This window comes from Nannobrachium achirus (genome assembly GCF_963921795.1).
Source record: "Nannobrachium achirus genome assembly, chromosome: 3".
NCBI lineage: Eukaryota > Metazoa > Chordata > Actinopteri > Myctophiformes > Myctophidae > Nannobrachium > Nannobrachium achirus.
Genome location: NC_137812.1, coordinates 18,931,864 through 18,947,348, shown reverse-complemented (window position 1 = coordinate 18,947,348; position 15,485 = coordinate 18,931,864). Strand labels below are relative to the sequence as shown.

The 15,485-nt window shown below is 41.4% G+C and overlaps 2 protein-coding genes across 2 annotated transcripts in view; one reads left to right on the top strand and one right to left on the bottom strand.

The window, feature by feature from the left end:
- Nucleotides 1-4,614: 4,614 nt before the first annotated feature.
- Nucleotides 4,615-9,099, bottom strand: LOC308282054 (B-type lectin plumieribetin-like; the record flags this gene model as incomplete). Its single annotated transcript, XM_080722402.1, has 3 exons — nucleotides 4,615-4,860; nucleotides 5,700-5,790; nucleotides 9,044-9,099. 3 exons carry the CDS (start codon nucleotides 9,097-9,099, stop codon nucleotides 4,615-4,617), a joined length of 393 nt encoding a protein of 130 aa, XP_080578528.1.
- A 1,066-nt stretch (nucleotides 9,100-10,165) lies between these two features.
- Nucleotides 10,166-15,485, top strand: part of stx3a (syntaxin 3a) — a gene marked incomplete at both ends in the record, with an annotated part of 8,265 nt that continues 2,945 nt past the window's right edge. Inside the window, 6 exons of the mRNA XM_080721911.1 lie at nucleotides 10,166-10,195; nucleotides 11,157-11,237; nucleotides 11,555-11,654; nucleotides 12,257-12,331; nucleotides 12,724-12,794; nucleotides 13,764-13,872. Coding sequence (XP_080578037.1) covers nucleotides 10,166-10,195; nucleotides 11,157-11,237; nucleotides 11,555-11,654; nucleotides 12,257-12,331; nucleotides 12,724-12,794; nucleotides 13,764-13,872 — 466 coding nt within the window. The remainder of the gene's footprint in view (nucleotides 10,196-11,156; nucleotides 11,238-11,554; nucleotides 11,655-12,256; nucleotides 12,332-12,723; nucleotides 12,795-13,763; nucleotides 13,873-15,485) is intronic.

Sequence of the window (15,485 nt, the reverse complement as noted above, 5' to 3'; positions counted from 1 at the left end):
GACCGGAGAGTTAGCGACTCACCCCACGGAGGTTAAGGTTAGGGTAAGGGTTAGAGTTGGGTGTCGAAAAGATGACATGTAAACAGCGAAGCTATCCCTGAAGGATCACCTCCATCTCAAATTGGCCAGGTGATAACAAAAGACTACATTTGAATATAATGGGAGTGCGTGCCACTGCCACCAGAGAGAACTGGCTCAACCGGTTGTGGCCAGCCAATGCTGATCTACTGTACATTTTTGACTCTGCAGCCCGCTGGGGGCTGGGAAATTACCGCAAGGTATCTACACATTTCTAAAATGACAATTTAAGGACTTTTTAATACCTCTAAAATTATAAATTAAACATTGGCCAAACTGTCAAATATTAGAGGCATAACATTGCCGAACTACATGCTCACAACCCCTCGCAACCTGAGGGGTTGTGAGCATGTAGATCGACTATTTTCACAATAGAACCGTGTTATACAAAATGTAATGCCTCAGCCTCAACTATTAAAATCTAAGATCAGGTGTGCCTTACCTTGGTGTCAGAGACTCAGAAAAGGTTTCCTCAGGTTCTCTGTGACAGCCTTCTTATCTATTCCTTTTATACACTGCTCTGGGAGGGACCAGACACCTGTCACTCCTTCTAACTACGCACATACCGGTATACTCATGCCTATCTCCTGTTTCTGTAGCATAAGGCAGCTTGATGTACAAGTACACCCCCTGGACATGACGCTAGTATGTCGCAGGGAGTTACCCCCAATCCAACCCTTGATGCTGAGTTTCAAGCAGGGAGGCACTGGGTCCCATTTTTTAGAATCTTTGGTATGACGCGACCCAGGTTTGAACCCGGATGTCCCAGTCTCAGGGCAGACACTCAAACCATTAGGCCACTGAGCTGGTACATGATATCATTGCAATCCTTGGAAATCACAACATAGGTGTAGACATGACAGTTTGTATTATAATGCTTGTTTCAGGATGCAAAATACATTATTTTAGTACAGGAGATAATAAGAGCAATCGTTCACTTGGTGATACAAGCGTGGAAATTGGTACACATCATCTTTGGAGGCCACTCTTCGAATTAAGAAACCGACTTGAAAATCTTGAAAATCAAAGATGGCGGCCCCCGAAATCCAAGATGTCTGTCCGAAAACGTGGTTTTTCCTTTATAACTCCAAATGCATTGAATTTTAAGACCCATAAATTTATTAAAGTTGAATATAAAGTTGGGCATTGTGGATATTTTGGTACCAAGTAAATGCCTGTATCTATTTCAGTTCTTGAGATAAAGCATATAAAAAATGTAGGTACACCTGAGTCTGTAAAAGTACCTATACAGCTGTATGTTGTATCTCAAAAACTGTATAGATAAAATCAATGCATTTGGAGCTGGAAAGGGAACCACAAGTTGAGCTGGTTCTCTTTTCAGGTCATATCATCCTCCTGTGGATTTTTATCATCATAACATGCTAGGCTTTGTACCTTAGGCACAGTGCCAACATTGGCACAGGGGAGGGTGATCACATTATTCATGCCATGGAGACTTGAGTTAAAAAATAAATGTATTTGTCGAATTCCTAAGTCAATAATTTGATTACAATAAATGTACCCCCATTGACTCTGAATGGGGACCCAAATGCATTTGGGTCCCCATTCGGAATCAATAGATAAAAAGCCATTTTGGGGGTGAACTACTCCTTTAAGAGCTGGAAAGCATGTTTGTCACTTGATTTGAACCACTTTAACCATTGTTTTATATACTTTGCTATTGGAAGATAGTAGACCTACAAGCTCATAGCGCGGCACCCCCTCAAGGACCCCTGGGGGTCCCCGGACCCCACTCTGAGCACCATTGAGAATATATTCTTTCATGTAACGTAACAGCTTTTCTAGGATGTCAGCAGAGTTGGAAGTGGAAGGTAGAAATGAGCTGAAAGGGAACCACAAGTTGAGCTGCTTCCCTGTTCAGGTAATTTCATCCTCCTGCTCTCTTCAGAGCTCCCCAGGGCACCTTGCCTTCTTCTGTGGAGGTTTACCGTCATAACACGCTGGGCTTTGTACCTTATTATTAGTTTACCATGAGAAATGTCACAGCTTGTCTCTGTAAAGCTGTGTGTGTACACATTTTTTTGTCTATGGGTTGGTTCCCTTGACACATCACTGTGACATCACAGGTGATATCACAGGTGACAGGTGACTATGTAAAGTCCATATATGGTAGAATCCCTTTTATGCCCATATATGAAGATCCCTGATGATCATCGATATACAGTACATCACTGTCCAGATGGCCAAGGCATGGCCCATATCTGTGTGGCTGGTTCAGATAGGGATCTCCATGTATGGGCATAAAAGAGATGCACTATATACAGTACATGGATCTCCATTTATGGGTAACTGGTCCGATATACATCACTGGCCAGATGGCCAAGAATTGGCGCGATGTCACCCTGAGGCGTCTTACTAGTTAGATTAGAATGAGGGGAGGCAACCTTAGGCACAGGTGCCAACATTGGCACAGGGGAGGGTGATCACTGGAGGACTGAGCATTGGTTCAACCTCCCGTTGGTTTGACCAGGTTAGCATTCACCAAGTTAGCATTCACCAGTGTCGGCAGGTTAGCATTTCACTAGCTTAGCATTCACCAACGTCGGCACGAGGTGGTCGGACCAACGGGAGGTCGAACCAATGCCACGTTACCAATCACTGGCACACTGGCATAAGTGTGAGAGAGGATTTGTCTTTTATAACTACATCGAATGGAGCTGTGAGGAAAAGAAACGAAACGAGAAAGAATACCCCTGTACACCTATTGTCGTGCACTAGACCTCTGGGAGATGGAGTCTATCCTGTTACAATGCACTATAGACCTCTGGGAGATGGAGTCTATCCCTCTATTTCAATGCACTATAGACCTCTGGGAGATGGAGTCTATCCTGTTACAATGCACTATAGACCTCTGGGAGATGGAGTATGTCCTGTTACAATGCACTATAGACCTCTGGGAGATGGAGTCTATCCTGTTACAATGCACTATAGACCTCTGGGAGATGGAGTCTGTCCTGTTACAATGCACTATAGACCTCTGGGAGATGGAGTCTATCCTGTTACAATGCACTATAGACCTCTGGGAGATGGAATCTATCCTGTTACAATGCACTATAGACCTCTGGGAGATGGAGTCTATCCTGTTACAATGCACTATAGACCTCTGGGAGATGGAGTCTATCCTATTACAATGCACACCTAAAGATTAAAAAATTAAGTACATAACTACATCGAATGGAGCTGTGAGGAAAAGAAACGAAACGAGAAAGAATACCCCTGTACACCTATTGTCGTGCACTAGACCTCTGGGAGATGGAGTCTATCCTGTTACAAACGTGTCACTTTGCATGTATGATTTAGAGGCAGAAGAATAATTTGCATGAAACTGCAATATACAAGCCAAATGACACCGTTCAGTAGCCTAATTCAAATCAGCAATAAGACATTGATGTGTCACTCCATTAATTATTTCATAATTTAGCTATTGAAAAATAGTAGACTGCAAGCTTGTAGATCTGCTGTTTTTGAAAAGTCGTGAAAATGTGTGTAAAACTTTGAATACATGTATTTTTTAAGCGAACGTTCTTCAATTTTGCTACTGGGGGGTCCCTGGAACTAAATATTTTGAGATGTGGGCGCAGTGAGCTTGTAACTGCTATTTTTCAATAGTTACTTAAATCATCATAATGCGTAATAATGCGTTCCCACCCAGTCTAAATGGGTTAAACCACCTCCCCCTATGAAGAACATTCAAGGGGGGCCCGTAGTGAATCCTTGCAGGGCCCAGAATTTGGTGTGATACCCCAGGTCACTGCTGTTTAGGGTTGCCACCTTTCACAAATTACTGAATGTGTTTTATTTTGTTCATTATTGTTAAATTCGGTGTTTGTGTGGCAGACCTTTATGGGACATTTTCACTTAGGGGTGTACCCACTTTTGTTGCCAGCAGTTTAGACATTAATGGCTGTATGTCGAGTTATTTTGAGGGGACAATAAAATTAGACTGTTATCCAAGCTTTACACTGACTACTTTACATGGTATCAAAGTGTCATTTCTTCAGTGTTGTCCCATGAAGAGATATAATTAAATATTAGCAGAAATGAGAGGGGTGCACTCACTTTTGTGAAATACTGTAATCCAGAAAATCCAGAAAGTATGAATTCTTAACCCTCTGACATACTGTACGATGAGTCCCCAAATGTACACTGAAACATAACATTTCTGCATGTACCAACATTAATAATAGCCTATAGATAACAATGTTTTTGAGGCTACATGTATTTTTTTAAGACAAATTCCTTGTGGAATTATGAAGTATATTTATCGTAACTTTATTTAATCTTATCTTTAACTGAAGACAGAAGAGACACTTCCTTGCAACAATGTTTTTTTTATGTACCATGTATTTAATTCATGATGCTAAGCAGTTTAGACATTAAAACATGGACACAAATGTGATTAGAGCTCTTTTTTCCATCAACAGTTTACATCATGCTGATGTCTTGTGCATTCACTGAGTATAGTTGACAATTCAATTTCATGATCAACTCTCTTATTGCAATTTGTTCCCTGTATTATTTAGAGCTCCAGGTCTCTACACCATTTCTGTCCAGCACCAGTTTTCCCTCGTTGGTCAGTGTTAGACGCATCCGGTCAGTCTTGCAGTCGGTACCGGTGGAAGTAGACCAGAGTGGGTTGTCGCATTTATTGTACATGACCAAGTTGCCGTCCTGTTGAAGAAGGATCCGGAAGCCATCCTTCTGCCATGTGTCAGATGCCCAGATGGGTTTCCACTCGTAGACCACAAAGTTGCTGTCAGTCTGTAAGCGGGAGAATAAAACCCATAGCTGATGAATTACCACTGTTACTAACTCAGAAATGTGTTGACCACACAGCCAACACTGCAGGTATTTACAGTAGGGCTGGGACTCGATTAAAAAAACTTATTCTAATGAATTAGAGGCTTTATAATTAATTAATCGAAATGAATCGCATGTTTAATCACATATAAATGTTTGACCTGAGAAGCAATTTTATTTAAATTAAAACGCATTTTGGTACATCTTCTTCCATTGTGTGTGCTGGGGTTTGTTGTTTGTTGGTTGGTGCACTGGTATGATCGGTAGGCCTGAAACTTGTCCAGTGTGAAAGGTTCTATGGTACAAAACTAAGCGTGATAAAATGATTTTTTCTTTTTCTTTTAATAAAAAGTCCCAGCCCTAATTTACAGACAAATTGACAATAGACCCTATTCACGGCCCGCCCACGCACTCGCACTCAGCAAATTTCTCAGCAACTTATGGTGCTGACGTCAGCTTTGAAGGGTAAATGAAATTGCTGGACTTAAAGCCAACAAATCATTATTTCGAACGGTAAAGTAAATTATAACGCTTTGTGCCTTTTACTATCTTGTGTTCTTGATCAGGCTAGCCGTATTTGTACTATTCGGAAATTGCATTAAATTTGCGATTTCTGTGTTAACTCTATAGGCTTTTAGTAGGGTTTTCCCCTTCAACCGTGACGTCAGCACCAGGAAGTTGCGTAACGTGAATTCGGTCAATTAGATCAGTTCCAACGATACAATTAACCCGGAAGAACTCATTCAGTCAGTCACCTAGCATTATGTTTTTTACCATGATAACATGGATATAGTATTTACCTGGAAGACAGCCTTGAAGTTCTTGTTTTCACTGAAAAGGCCGTCTCCCTGACGGAGCTCCTGGTCTGTGCTTATGAAGCTGTTCATTATTCTGAGGGGAAAAGACAAGAAAACTAGTTCAAATAATTGTTCCTGGAGATTTTCTGGGGCGCCCGCTGTAAATGATTATGCTTAGTATAATAGCATTTGAGAGTAATATACCTCTAAAATGTTGTATAAATGGTTATAATTAAATTTGACAATACGTAGCTGAAATGTTGGGTGGAATGTACCTTTAACATTAATTGTTGAAATTTTGCAACAAAATGTGCTGGAAATCACAAAGGTCTAGTTAAGTACCAATAATGGTTATCATATTAAGGGTAGGGTAAGTGATTTGGTTCTTTGGTTAAAATAAGTGTTAAATAGCTCTATATTCTGATAGTACACATTGCTATAGTGTTTGTTCAGTAACAGTACCAGTGTCCATTTTTCTCCAGCTCGTTATTAAACAGAACATATATTTTCAGGACGGGATTTTATCTAATCAGTAACTCAGACAGTATGCAGATTAAACAAGTGAAATTGTAAGTTAGGACGAAGAAATGAGCAGACAAAATTGGAACTGGAACAGAAGCTGATAAATGGGTACTCTCTTATGATTGGCTGAAATTTTGCAACACACTGAAAATTTATTTTTCTGTTTATTAAAAAGCTGGAGACATCGGTTGAACAAAAACTATAGCAATGATTACTAACAGAATATAGAGCTTTAACCTTTTAACTAAAGACAACATTTTGTTTTAACGAAAGAATACCCTGCTTTTAATGTAATAGTTTAATATAACTCATATAAATAATGATAATAATCAAAAATGAGGACAATGCACTCACCAGTGAGTTCTGCAGTGGAGATGAAGAGATGTTGAGCAGGGATGAAGTTGTGATGGAGCAGAGAAGACCATTCGCCTATTTATCATCAGGAGCGTGCGTGCTTCCGACAAGCGTGCATGTTATGGGGGCAGGATTTCTAGGGAACTGATCTACCGATTTCTAGGCGAGGGCCGTCGAGAGTATTTTTGGCAAGGGGGTCAATATCAAAGAGCTGGCCGGGGCCCCCCTCCACGCGGGCCCCCCTCCACGCGTGCCCGTATTCGTACGGGCAAGTAAAAGAATTGTTAAAAGTGGTTCTACATGGCGGCATAACCGTTCAGAGATTGTGCTAGGGTTTTAAACTGGGTTTTAAACTGTTGATCACTGTAACTGGCATGGTTAAAATTTACCAGACATCTGATAAAAATATCGGTCATAGATATTTGTATGCATTAATGACAAGCAGGTCGGGTAAATGCAGCACACAGCCCTAAGCATGACCGTTGTTTTGGGTTGAGATTGGCACATTTCCTGGGGCAATCTGCCCAGATCATGTATGCCACACGAGTCTTCTTCTTCTTTTTTAGTTTTTTACTCTAAAAAAAAGCATCTGCAATGCAGTGCATTTGAAACTACATTGCAGTGCACATCATGGGGTGATCACTGCTATGTTGTTGCTGAGTGAGGTCAGCAGACAAATTGACATTAGTGAGATGAAAAAAAACCTGAGTGAAATGTGCCAATGTGAACCAGAGACATCGGTACATGTTGGATTGTACTGTTTGAACATAAGTATGTACACAAATGTTAGGGCCATCTTGCACAAATACATTAATTAACCACGTTACCATTTGCACATCGGTGTGCGTAAATGGTTGCTCAATAACCTGAACATTGCATTACTTTGAGAACACATTTCCTTCATAATAAGAAACAAAGCATAGCCTGCTGCACAGAAATATGTATTTCAGATTAATCCTTCAAAATATGGCTCAGCTTTCAGCTGACATAAGGTAATAAAGTATATAGGCTTAGGCTACTCACAAGCTACTGTAATAGATAAAGGCGTCCCTGCATCTGGTTTAGGACAGCTGTTTGGGACAGTTCAGTTGATAAGCATTTGTGCCTCCTCGGATATATTCCACTCAAGCCACGGTGACATTTTAACGTGGGACAGCCCAGCCCAGTCCATTTTTTTTCCATCTTCAAATGCGTGTGCAGTGGCTGGACAACTTAGCCAACTTTACTCACACAAGTGCCCTCTTGTTTCAAAGTGTCTGTAACATACTCTAACTAATAATACAGCTTTGACTGTCCATCTTCCACGTGCAACTTAAACTGTGCCCTATTCCAAAGCCATCATGAAGCCAGCGACAGAGGTACAGTATAACATTCAGTGACTGTGAGACAACTAGGACCCAGCAACACACAACTATCTATTCTGGTCTTACATTCACAATAAAGTGTCTCCCGTTTACCTCCCAATGCAGCTTATTTTACTCAGGTTAATATTAAAAGGAAATATGTACTGTATAACTTATTTTGTGCAACTTCGCTTCGCTTGCGTCTCTCTGGGAGGGAGAGAGAGAAAGAGAGAGAGAGAGAGAGAGAGAGAGTGAGAAAGAGAGAGAGATGTCGCTTATATTAATGAGCTGCCGCTCCAAACATGTACAATTATGCAATATATAAGGTGCTCACCGCATTTTCGAAACTCTTTCTACCGACCTGCAAACTCCTCGTCCTCGCCATGTGTTAATCCATATGTTTCCAATAAATTAATGTTTACTCAAACTTGTCTCGAAGCGTTCAGGTTCACTCCATAGGTTCCCTCAGCACTGTAGCTTCTTCCGCAAACAAAACATGTGCTAGTATGAGAGCGAATAGCGAAGGAGATAAATGTCATGTGGGCCATCTTGACCCAATGAGATTACAAGATTCCGCAGTGGAAACGTAATGACATCACAGCCTGCCTACCGTAACTGACAGTGTAATTGCGCTCCCCAAATCTTTCCTAGGGGGGCCCAGGCCGGAGGGAGGGGGCCCGGGCCGGGGCCCCCACTCCACCGGGCCCCCCCACTCCCGGAAGGGGGTAAAGAGTACCCTTTACCCCCCCCTATCGGCGGGCCTGAGGCGAGGCACGTGATACTTGGATTGTTCAAAATGTCAGTAATGTCAATCTTGTATGGTTTGTTTGGTTTATCTTGCCAACCAACTTCCTTGTTCCTTATCCGTGCGTGCGAGGAGGATAGCTGACTGTTGCCACCAGTGATTCGAGCCAATAAGGTCACCAATCAAGTGACCAATATATATACTTCAGCAGAGCACTGGAAAAACTCAAAAACATGTTATTAACAAATTAATTATTATTATTATTTTATTTTTTGTAACTAATGTAACGTTTCTGACCACGGGTGGTGGGCCCACGTAACGGCGAAAATGTTTCCACGTAGCTTCTTCGGGCCGAGAACCAGGTGCTCGCTGTCGAGCCCTACCTCCGGGCCTGGCTCCAGAGGAGGGCCCCGGGCTTCCTCCGGGCCGGGTCACACATTTTCGATTTTGATTTTCCATGGTTTTTTTTAACCATTCTTTGTCTGGCCCCTCCCCCGAGACCACTACCCCCGCGACCCGATTCCGGATAAGCGGTTGAAGATGGATGGATGGATGGCCTTGAAATTCCAAATCCTTAACTGTGTCAGTGACTCCAGCCATTAAGGTCACCAATCAAGTGACAAATAGTATCATAGTAAATCTCAGTAAACTCCCAGTACCAGCACAATATATTATGTTCAAAAATAAAAGACCTGTGTAAACAACTCAATGAATCAATCTGTCTGTCACCACAGCTATGTCAGAAACCTATCCTCTTCTATGGAATGCACACAGGACAAGGAACAAGGAAGATGCTTCAACCTGAAAAAAAGAAAAGCTGCAGACACCTATCGCTACTGTTAATTAATCGAAACTGACACATACTTTAGTCATGCACCTGATGGTGTTAGTACAACCATGCTGTTAAAGGATCTGGGTGAGCAAATAATAATAACAACAACAACAATAAGGGTAATAAGGGTAATAATAATAATAACAATAATTATGATGATGATGATCATTATCATTGAAAGCTTCTGCTCAACTCGTGTACAAACGCACGCTCAGAGTTGCATTGACACGGAGGATTTAAAAGTGTGCACCAGAGACTTATACAGTATGGTCAGTGGACAGACTGGACACTAGCGTTGTCCTAATCCGCTCTTAGAGGACAGAGGCTTAGTGGGAGCCGGGGGTTAGACTGGCCACACCGCTGCCATATTGACTGGACACACTTTGTTAGGGAGAGAAAGATCCAAATGCAAGACATTCCATTTGTTTATCCATGTGACCGTAATCATTTGTCTTTGTCCTTGATTTTGTTATTTGTTATTTCTTCTGGCACTGAAATCTTTACTATAGGATTGAATACGTTGGATTGATTAGGGCTGTAATCACCCCCACTGAGGCTAATTTGGTAGCCGTTTCAGATAAGGCCATTGTTTTCTGCTGCTCGTGAGATTTATTTTTCTTTTATTAGTTTTTTTTTTTCTTATTGTTGTCTCAGACATCACAAAGTTCTCAAGATGAAGGACAGATTGGCACAGCTGAAAGAGGTAGGCAGAGTTTTGAAACATTATGCTACTGATGACAGTGTACAACATAGATACATGTGACATGTCCCTCTTGGGCTATACCTGTTGCAGGCTTTTACAGGCAACCATAACAAGCAGCCTATGGGGGTTGTTTTTTCAGTAAATAGTAATACTGTGCTTATAATCACGTACAGTATGTATACTCCTCTACTTTCAGGATAGTCTAAGAAGGCTTAAAGTTTTGATTGCAGTACACATACAGTATACATTACTACAAATATATATGAGTGTGCATTAGCTCCATATTCTTCATTGCTACAGTATATACAGTAGTGTTTGTTCAGTAACAGGGGGTCCCAATACTGTACATCTCCAACTCTTTAGTGAACAGAAAAGGCATTTTCAGGTCAGGATAGCTTTTTTTAAAATGTATTATTTGTATTTTATTTGTTTTAATCAACAGCAGATCAGATCCACAAGCGAAGCAAAGTGTTGAAATTGGAGTTTAGTGGTTAACTAAAAAAATAAAATAAAAAATGAGCGAAATAAAAAGAAAATAAACAAAAATTAAAATAAAACAATTCACAGCTAGGGGGCAGGCAGTATCACCCCATGTGCACAGTGCACGCATGTCTTGAACTGTTGAAGACATGCGTGCACACACTTAAAAAACAATTTTTTAAGTTGTTTTTTGTATTATCTGTTGTTTCTAAATTGCTCCCTGTATTAACTGTTGTTTTTTAAACTGTTGTTCGGCGACCTTGAGTGACCTGAAAGGCGCCTTATAAATAAAATGTATTATTATTATTATTATTAGAATAGGATATGCAAAGCAGTAACAGTAGTATGTATGTTTTTAAGTTTTGATCCCTGACACTGAGTGAGACTGAACTGACTGTGTGTGTGTGTGTGTGTGTGTGTGTGTGTGTGTGTGTGTGTGTGTGTGTGTGTGTGTGTGTGTGTGTGTGTGTGTGTTGAACAGAAAAGTGAAACTGAAGCACCAGGAGATGACGTCAAGGTTCCTGTGGAGAACGAGGCCTTTATGGATGATTTCTTTGCCCAGGTATGCTCTTATGTGTGTTACAATTTACAAACTTAGGCATTTTTCTGACGCTCTTAATCCAGAGCGATTTGTAAGGACAGCACATAATAAATAAATGCATAGTAATCTAGAAATGTGCTCTGCGTGCGGTCGCGTGTGTGTATTTCGCGCACGCACACTAAATTAGAACAATGGTGTTTGTAGGATTTGTGATGCACACACGTGTGTCTATGCTTGTCTGAGGTACACTGACACATGTAAATGATGATGTATACGCGCGTGTGTGTGCGTGTGTGTGCGTGTGTGCGTGTGTGTGTGTGTGTGTGTGTGTGTCTCAGATCGAGGATATTCGTACCAGTATTGACAAGATCGATGAGAACATCACGGCCATCAAGAAAGTCTATTCCACCATCCTGTCTTCACCCCAGTCTGACCAAAGTAACACACACACACACACACACACACACACACACACACACACACACACACACACACACACACACACACACACACACACACACACACACACACACACACATAAAAAAGAGAGCCAAACGTCAAGTTTACAAAGTATTGAGGGTTCAAGTCGTTAAATGTCTGAAAACACACATACAATAATAGTGGGGCTCCCTGCTTCATCTCTCTCAGCTAAGTTATTATTGGCCTAAAAAACATTGTTATACACCAAATCTTGCAGAAAATGGCAATAGATCAGCTATATTTTAGCTGAATGTTTGTCTCCGAATAGCAGCAGATTCCACGTTGTTCATTCTTTTGAAGCTTTCTGTTGTTCTTCACAGATTTTCTAGCAATGTTTTGTCTGTTATTATTGTTATTAACCTGCTGTGTGCAAAACTGTAGTCTTATTGGCTTCCAGAAGGTGGCATACTCGTTTCTTTACAGGTTCAGTGTCCCATGGCTTTGTTTGAAAATTAAATCATGTGTTTCCTGTCCAAATCTGCTGCTGCTCTCTCTCTCTCTCTCTCTCTCTCTCTCTCTCTCTCTCTCTCTCTCTCTCTCTCTCTCTCTCTCTCTCTCAGAGTCACAAGATGAGCTTGAGGCCCTCACCGTTGACATCAAGAAGTGTGCCAACAATGCGCGAAACAAACTCAAGAGTCAGTAATCCATCCTGTTTATTTATTCCTGTTGTAGTTCAGTTCTGTACAGTTTCAGTAAAAGGATAGAGTTTCACACTAAATGTACAGACATTTGATACGGTTGCACTTTCCATAAAATACTACAGCTGAACTGGTCAACTTTAGCCCTGCCCCTGGTCCATTGTGTTAGCTCCTAACACTATGGACCAGAGCTGGGTGACCTCTATTTACTTGACCTGATATGACTTGTTTCATGCATCCACATATAGGTGCATGTGTGTGCAGTTGTGCACATGAGTAATTAATGTGTCCGTGTGTGTGTGTGTGTGTGTGTGTGTGTGTGTGTGTGTGTGTGTGTGCGCGCGCGCACGCGCGTGTGCGTGCGTGCATGTGTGCGTCTTATTTCTCAGGTATGGAGAAACAACTCGAGACGAACACAGATGAGAGAGCATCGGCTGACGTCAGGATACGCAAGTCACAGGTTCAGAACCGCTCTCATTTGAATGTCTCATGCTGTCCTTGCCATCATGTCCAAAAATACATTAACAAACACAATTTGACGACATGAGGAGGGTCAGGGTGGACTGCCTTGCATTGTTAGGGGAATGCGTGTGGGACTTCGTTTCATGGAAGGTTTTCCTTCAGTCTAGAGCCTGGTCGATGGCACATTTTTTAGTCCAATGATCTGCTTTTAGTTCTAGACCACAGATTAAACATTTCTGGGTGATTTCGAAAAACATACACATTTGAAAATAATCGAATAGCTGATTTACATGCTCACAATGGGTTGCAACCTGATGAATAATTCTGAAAACCTTCGAACATCGTTGTTTATAATGACATGCAGTGGTGGAAAAAGTACTCAGATGTTTTACTTAAGTAAAAGTATCAATACTGCAATATCTGTCAAAATATAGGCCTACTTGAGTGAAAGTATGAAAGTGTTGGCATCAAAATGTACTTAAAGTACCAAAAGTAAAAGTACTATTGTGCAGAATATCCCATTTCAAATATGCACATCTTTGGAAAATAGCAGATCTACAAGCTTTTTTTGGCCAAAATGTATATGGCTGAAGTGGTTAATGTATGTTTTTCTATAATAATACAAATCTACAAAGTAACTAAAGTGTTCAAAGATATGTAGTAAAAGTACAAAATTTGAATCCGAGATGTAGTGGAGTAGAAGTAAAGGTATTGGAAATTGGAAATACTCAAGTAAAGTACAAATACCTCAGAATTATTAAGTAGGCCTACAGTACTTAAGTAAATGTACATAGTTACTTTACACCACTGATGACGATGTCCAACATGGGGACACCATGAGTGGTTAAAAATCCGGATATATCCCCTGCATGATTGCCGATATTGGCCAGATTGATATTGATCAGTCTGGCTGTAATTCAGCTTATCAAATAGCTTTAAAGTTGTCTCTCTTTTCCATATCTCCCAGCAAGCTATCCTGGCCAAGAAGTTTGTGGAGGTGATGACCAAGTACAACGAGGCTCAGGTCGAGTTCAGAGACAAAAGCAAAGGACGCATCGCCCGCAATCTGGAGATCAGTGAGTTACATCCACCTGTTACATGTTCTGATGTTCTGTAGATCAGTGAGTTAAAATTGCAGATCTACAAGCCATAAGCCAATGTGGTTAAAGGCCCATTCCCACTGGGCCAGATAAAAGATATCTGGAGATATTTCTCCAGATATTTTTCCATGCAAAGTGGATAGTAGATACAGATAAAAAAAAGTCTACCACAGATATTTGCCACAGATACTTTTATCTGTGGCAAATATTTGTTTTATCTGTATCTACCATCCACTTTGCATGGAAAAATATCTGGAGAAATATCTCCAGATATCTGTTATCTGGCCCAGTGGGAATGGGCCTTAAGGTAGGTAAACTGATTTTGACGGTATCTTTACATATTAACTATGGGTTAATATGTATAGTATATTAACCCATAGCCCCCGGTACAGTGTGTGTGTGTGTGTGCGTGCGCGTGAGTGTTGAAATTGTACATATGGGTTTGGCTGGAGTCCGGATTGACTATGATCCCGTTTCATACCTGTTGGGAACCTACCACCTTCCCCTTTCTCTGCTCTAAAGTACTAGTCTCTCTACTGTCCTATGTCAATATGGCAAAATTAAAATCCCAAACTTTATTGCGATACATATTTAAAGCTATACTGTGTAAGTTGCTCAACTGGTGGTCTGTAGCAGTATAGCAAACCGCGGTCGCGTTTGCTTTTTTCGTCCGTTTTTCGCTCGCGGACCGGGCCGTCAGACCACCGCGTCCGCCTCGCCTCGCCGAGACGCTTTCAATGAGGTCTCCCGTGTCCTTCTACGAGCAGCGGTTGGGGAGTTACATGCTAGACTCCTCCAGTGTAAACACTGCAGTGTACTTCCTGAAGGCGTGTTTCCTAAACCCACCAGAGAGCCCGGAAGTGTATGTTCTGCGCTGTGATTGGCCGGCAGTGTATAACCCTCGCTGTGATTGGCCGGTAGTGTGATGACGCAATTTTTCCGCGAAAACCGGTCCCGGGCAGGGATCATAGAAAACATATAAAGAGAAGGCTTTAGAAGCTGAAAATAACGGAGTGGGGGTTCTAAAACTTTAGCGATTTAACAGCTAGGACCATTTTAAGATTTGTTTTATAAAAAAAGTTACATGGTATAACTTTAATGATATTTTATGGCTTTGCGGCCTTTAGTACAGAGTAGAGATTTCCAAAAAACAGGGAGTGACGCAGGAATCCAACCCACGACTCACCGTCAGGCTGCATTCGAACATTTGTGGTACTGTATGTGCCTTAACCACACTAGGGTATCGGCACTGGTATTCTGTATATTCAAAAGAAATAAATGATGTGCACAAGTTTTATATGATTAGATCTATCTATCTATCTATTCATCAACCAGCTCAGTGGCCTTGGTGTTAGAGTGTCCACCCTGAGATTGGGAGGTCACAGGTTCAAACCCCCAGCAGGGTCAAAACAAAGACCATGAAAATATTAGACATTGCCTCCCAGCTTGGCACTCGCATCAAGGGTTGGATTGGGGCTAAACCTGGCTGTGACATATTACTAGCGTCATGTCCAGGGGGTGGACTTCTATATCAACCCGACTCACGCTGTATAAGGCTTTCCTTATACTTTGATCGGCCAAACACCTAC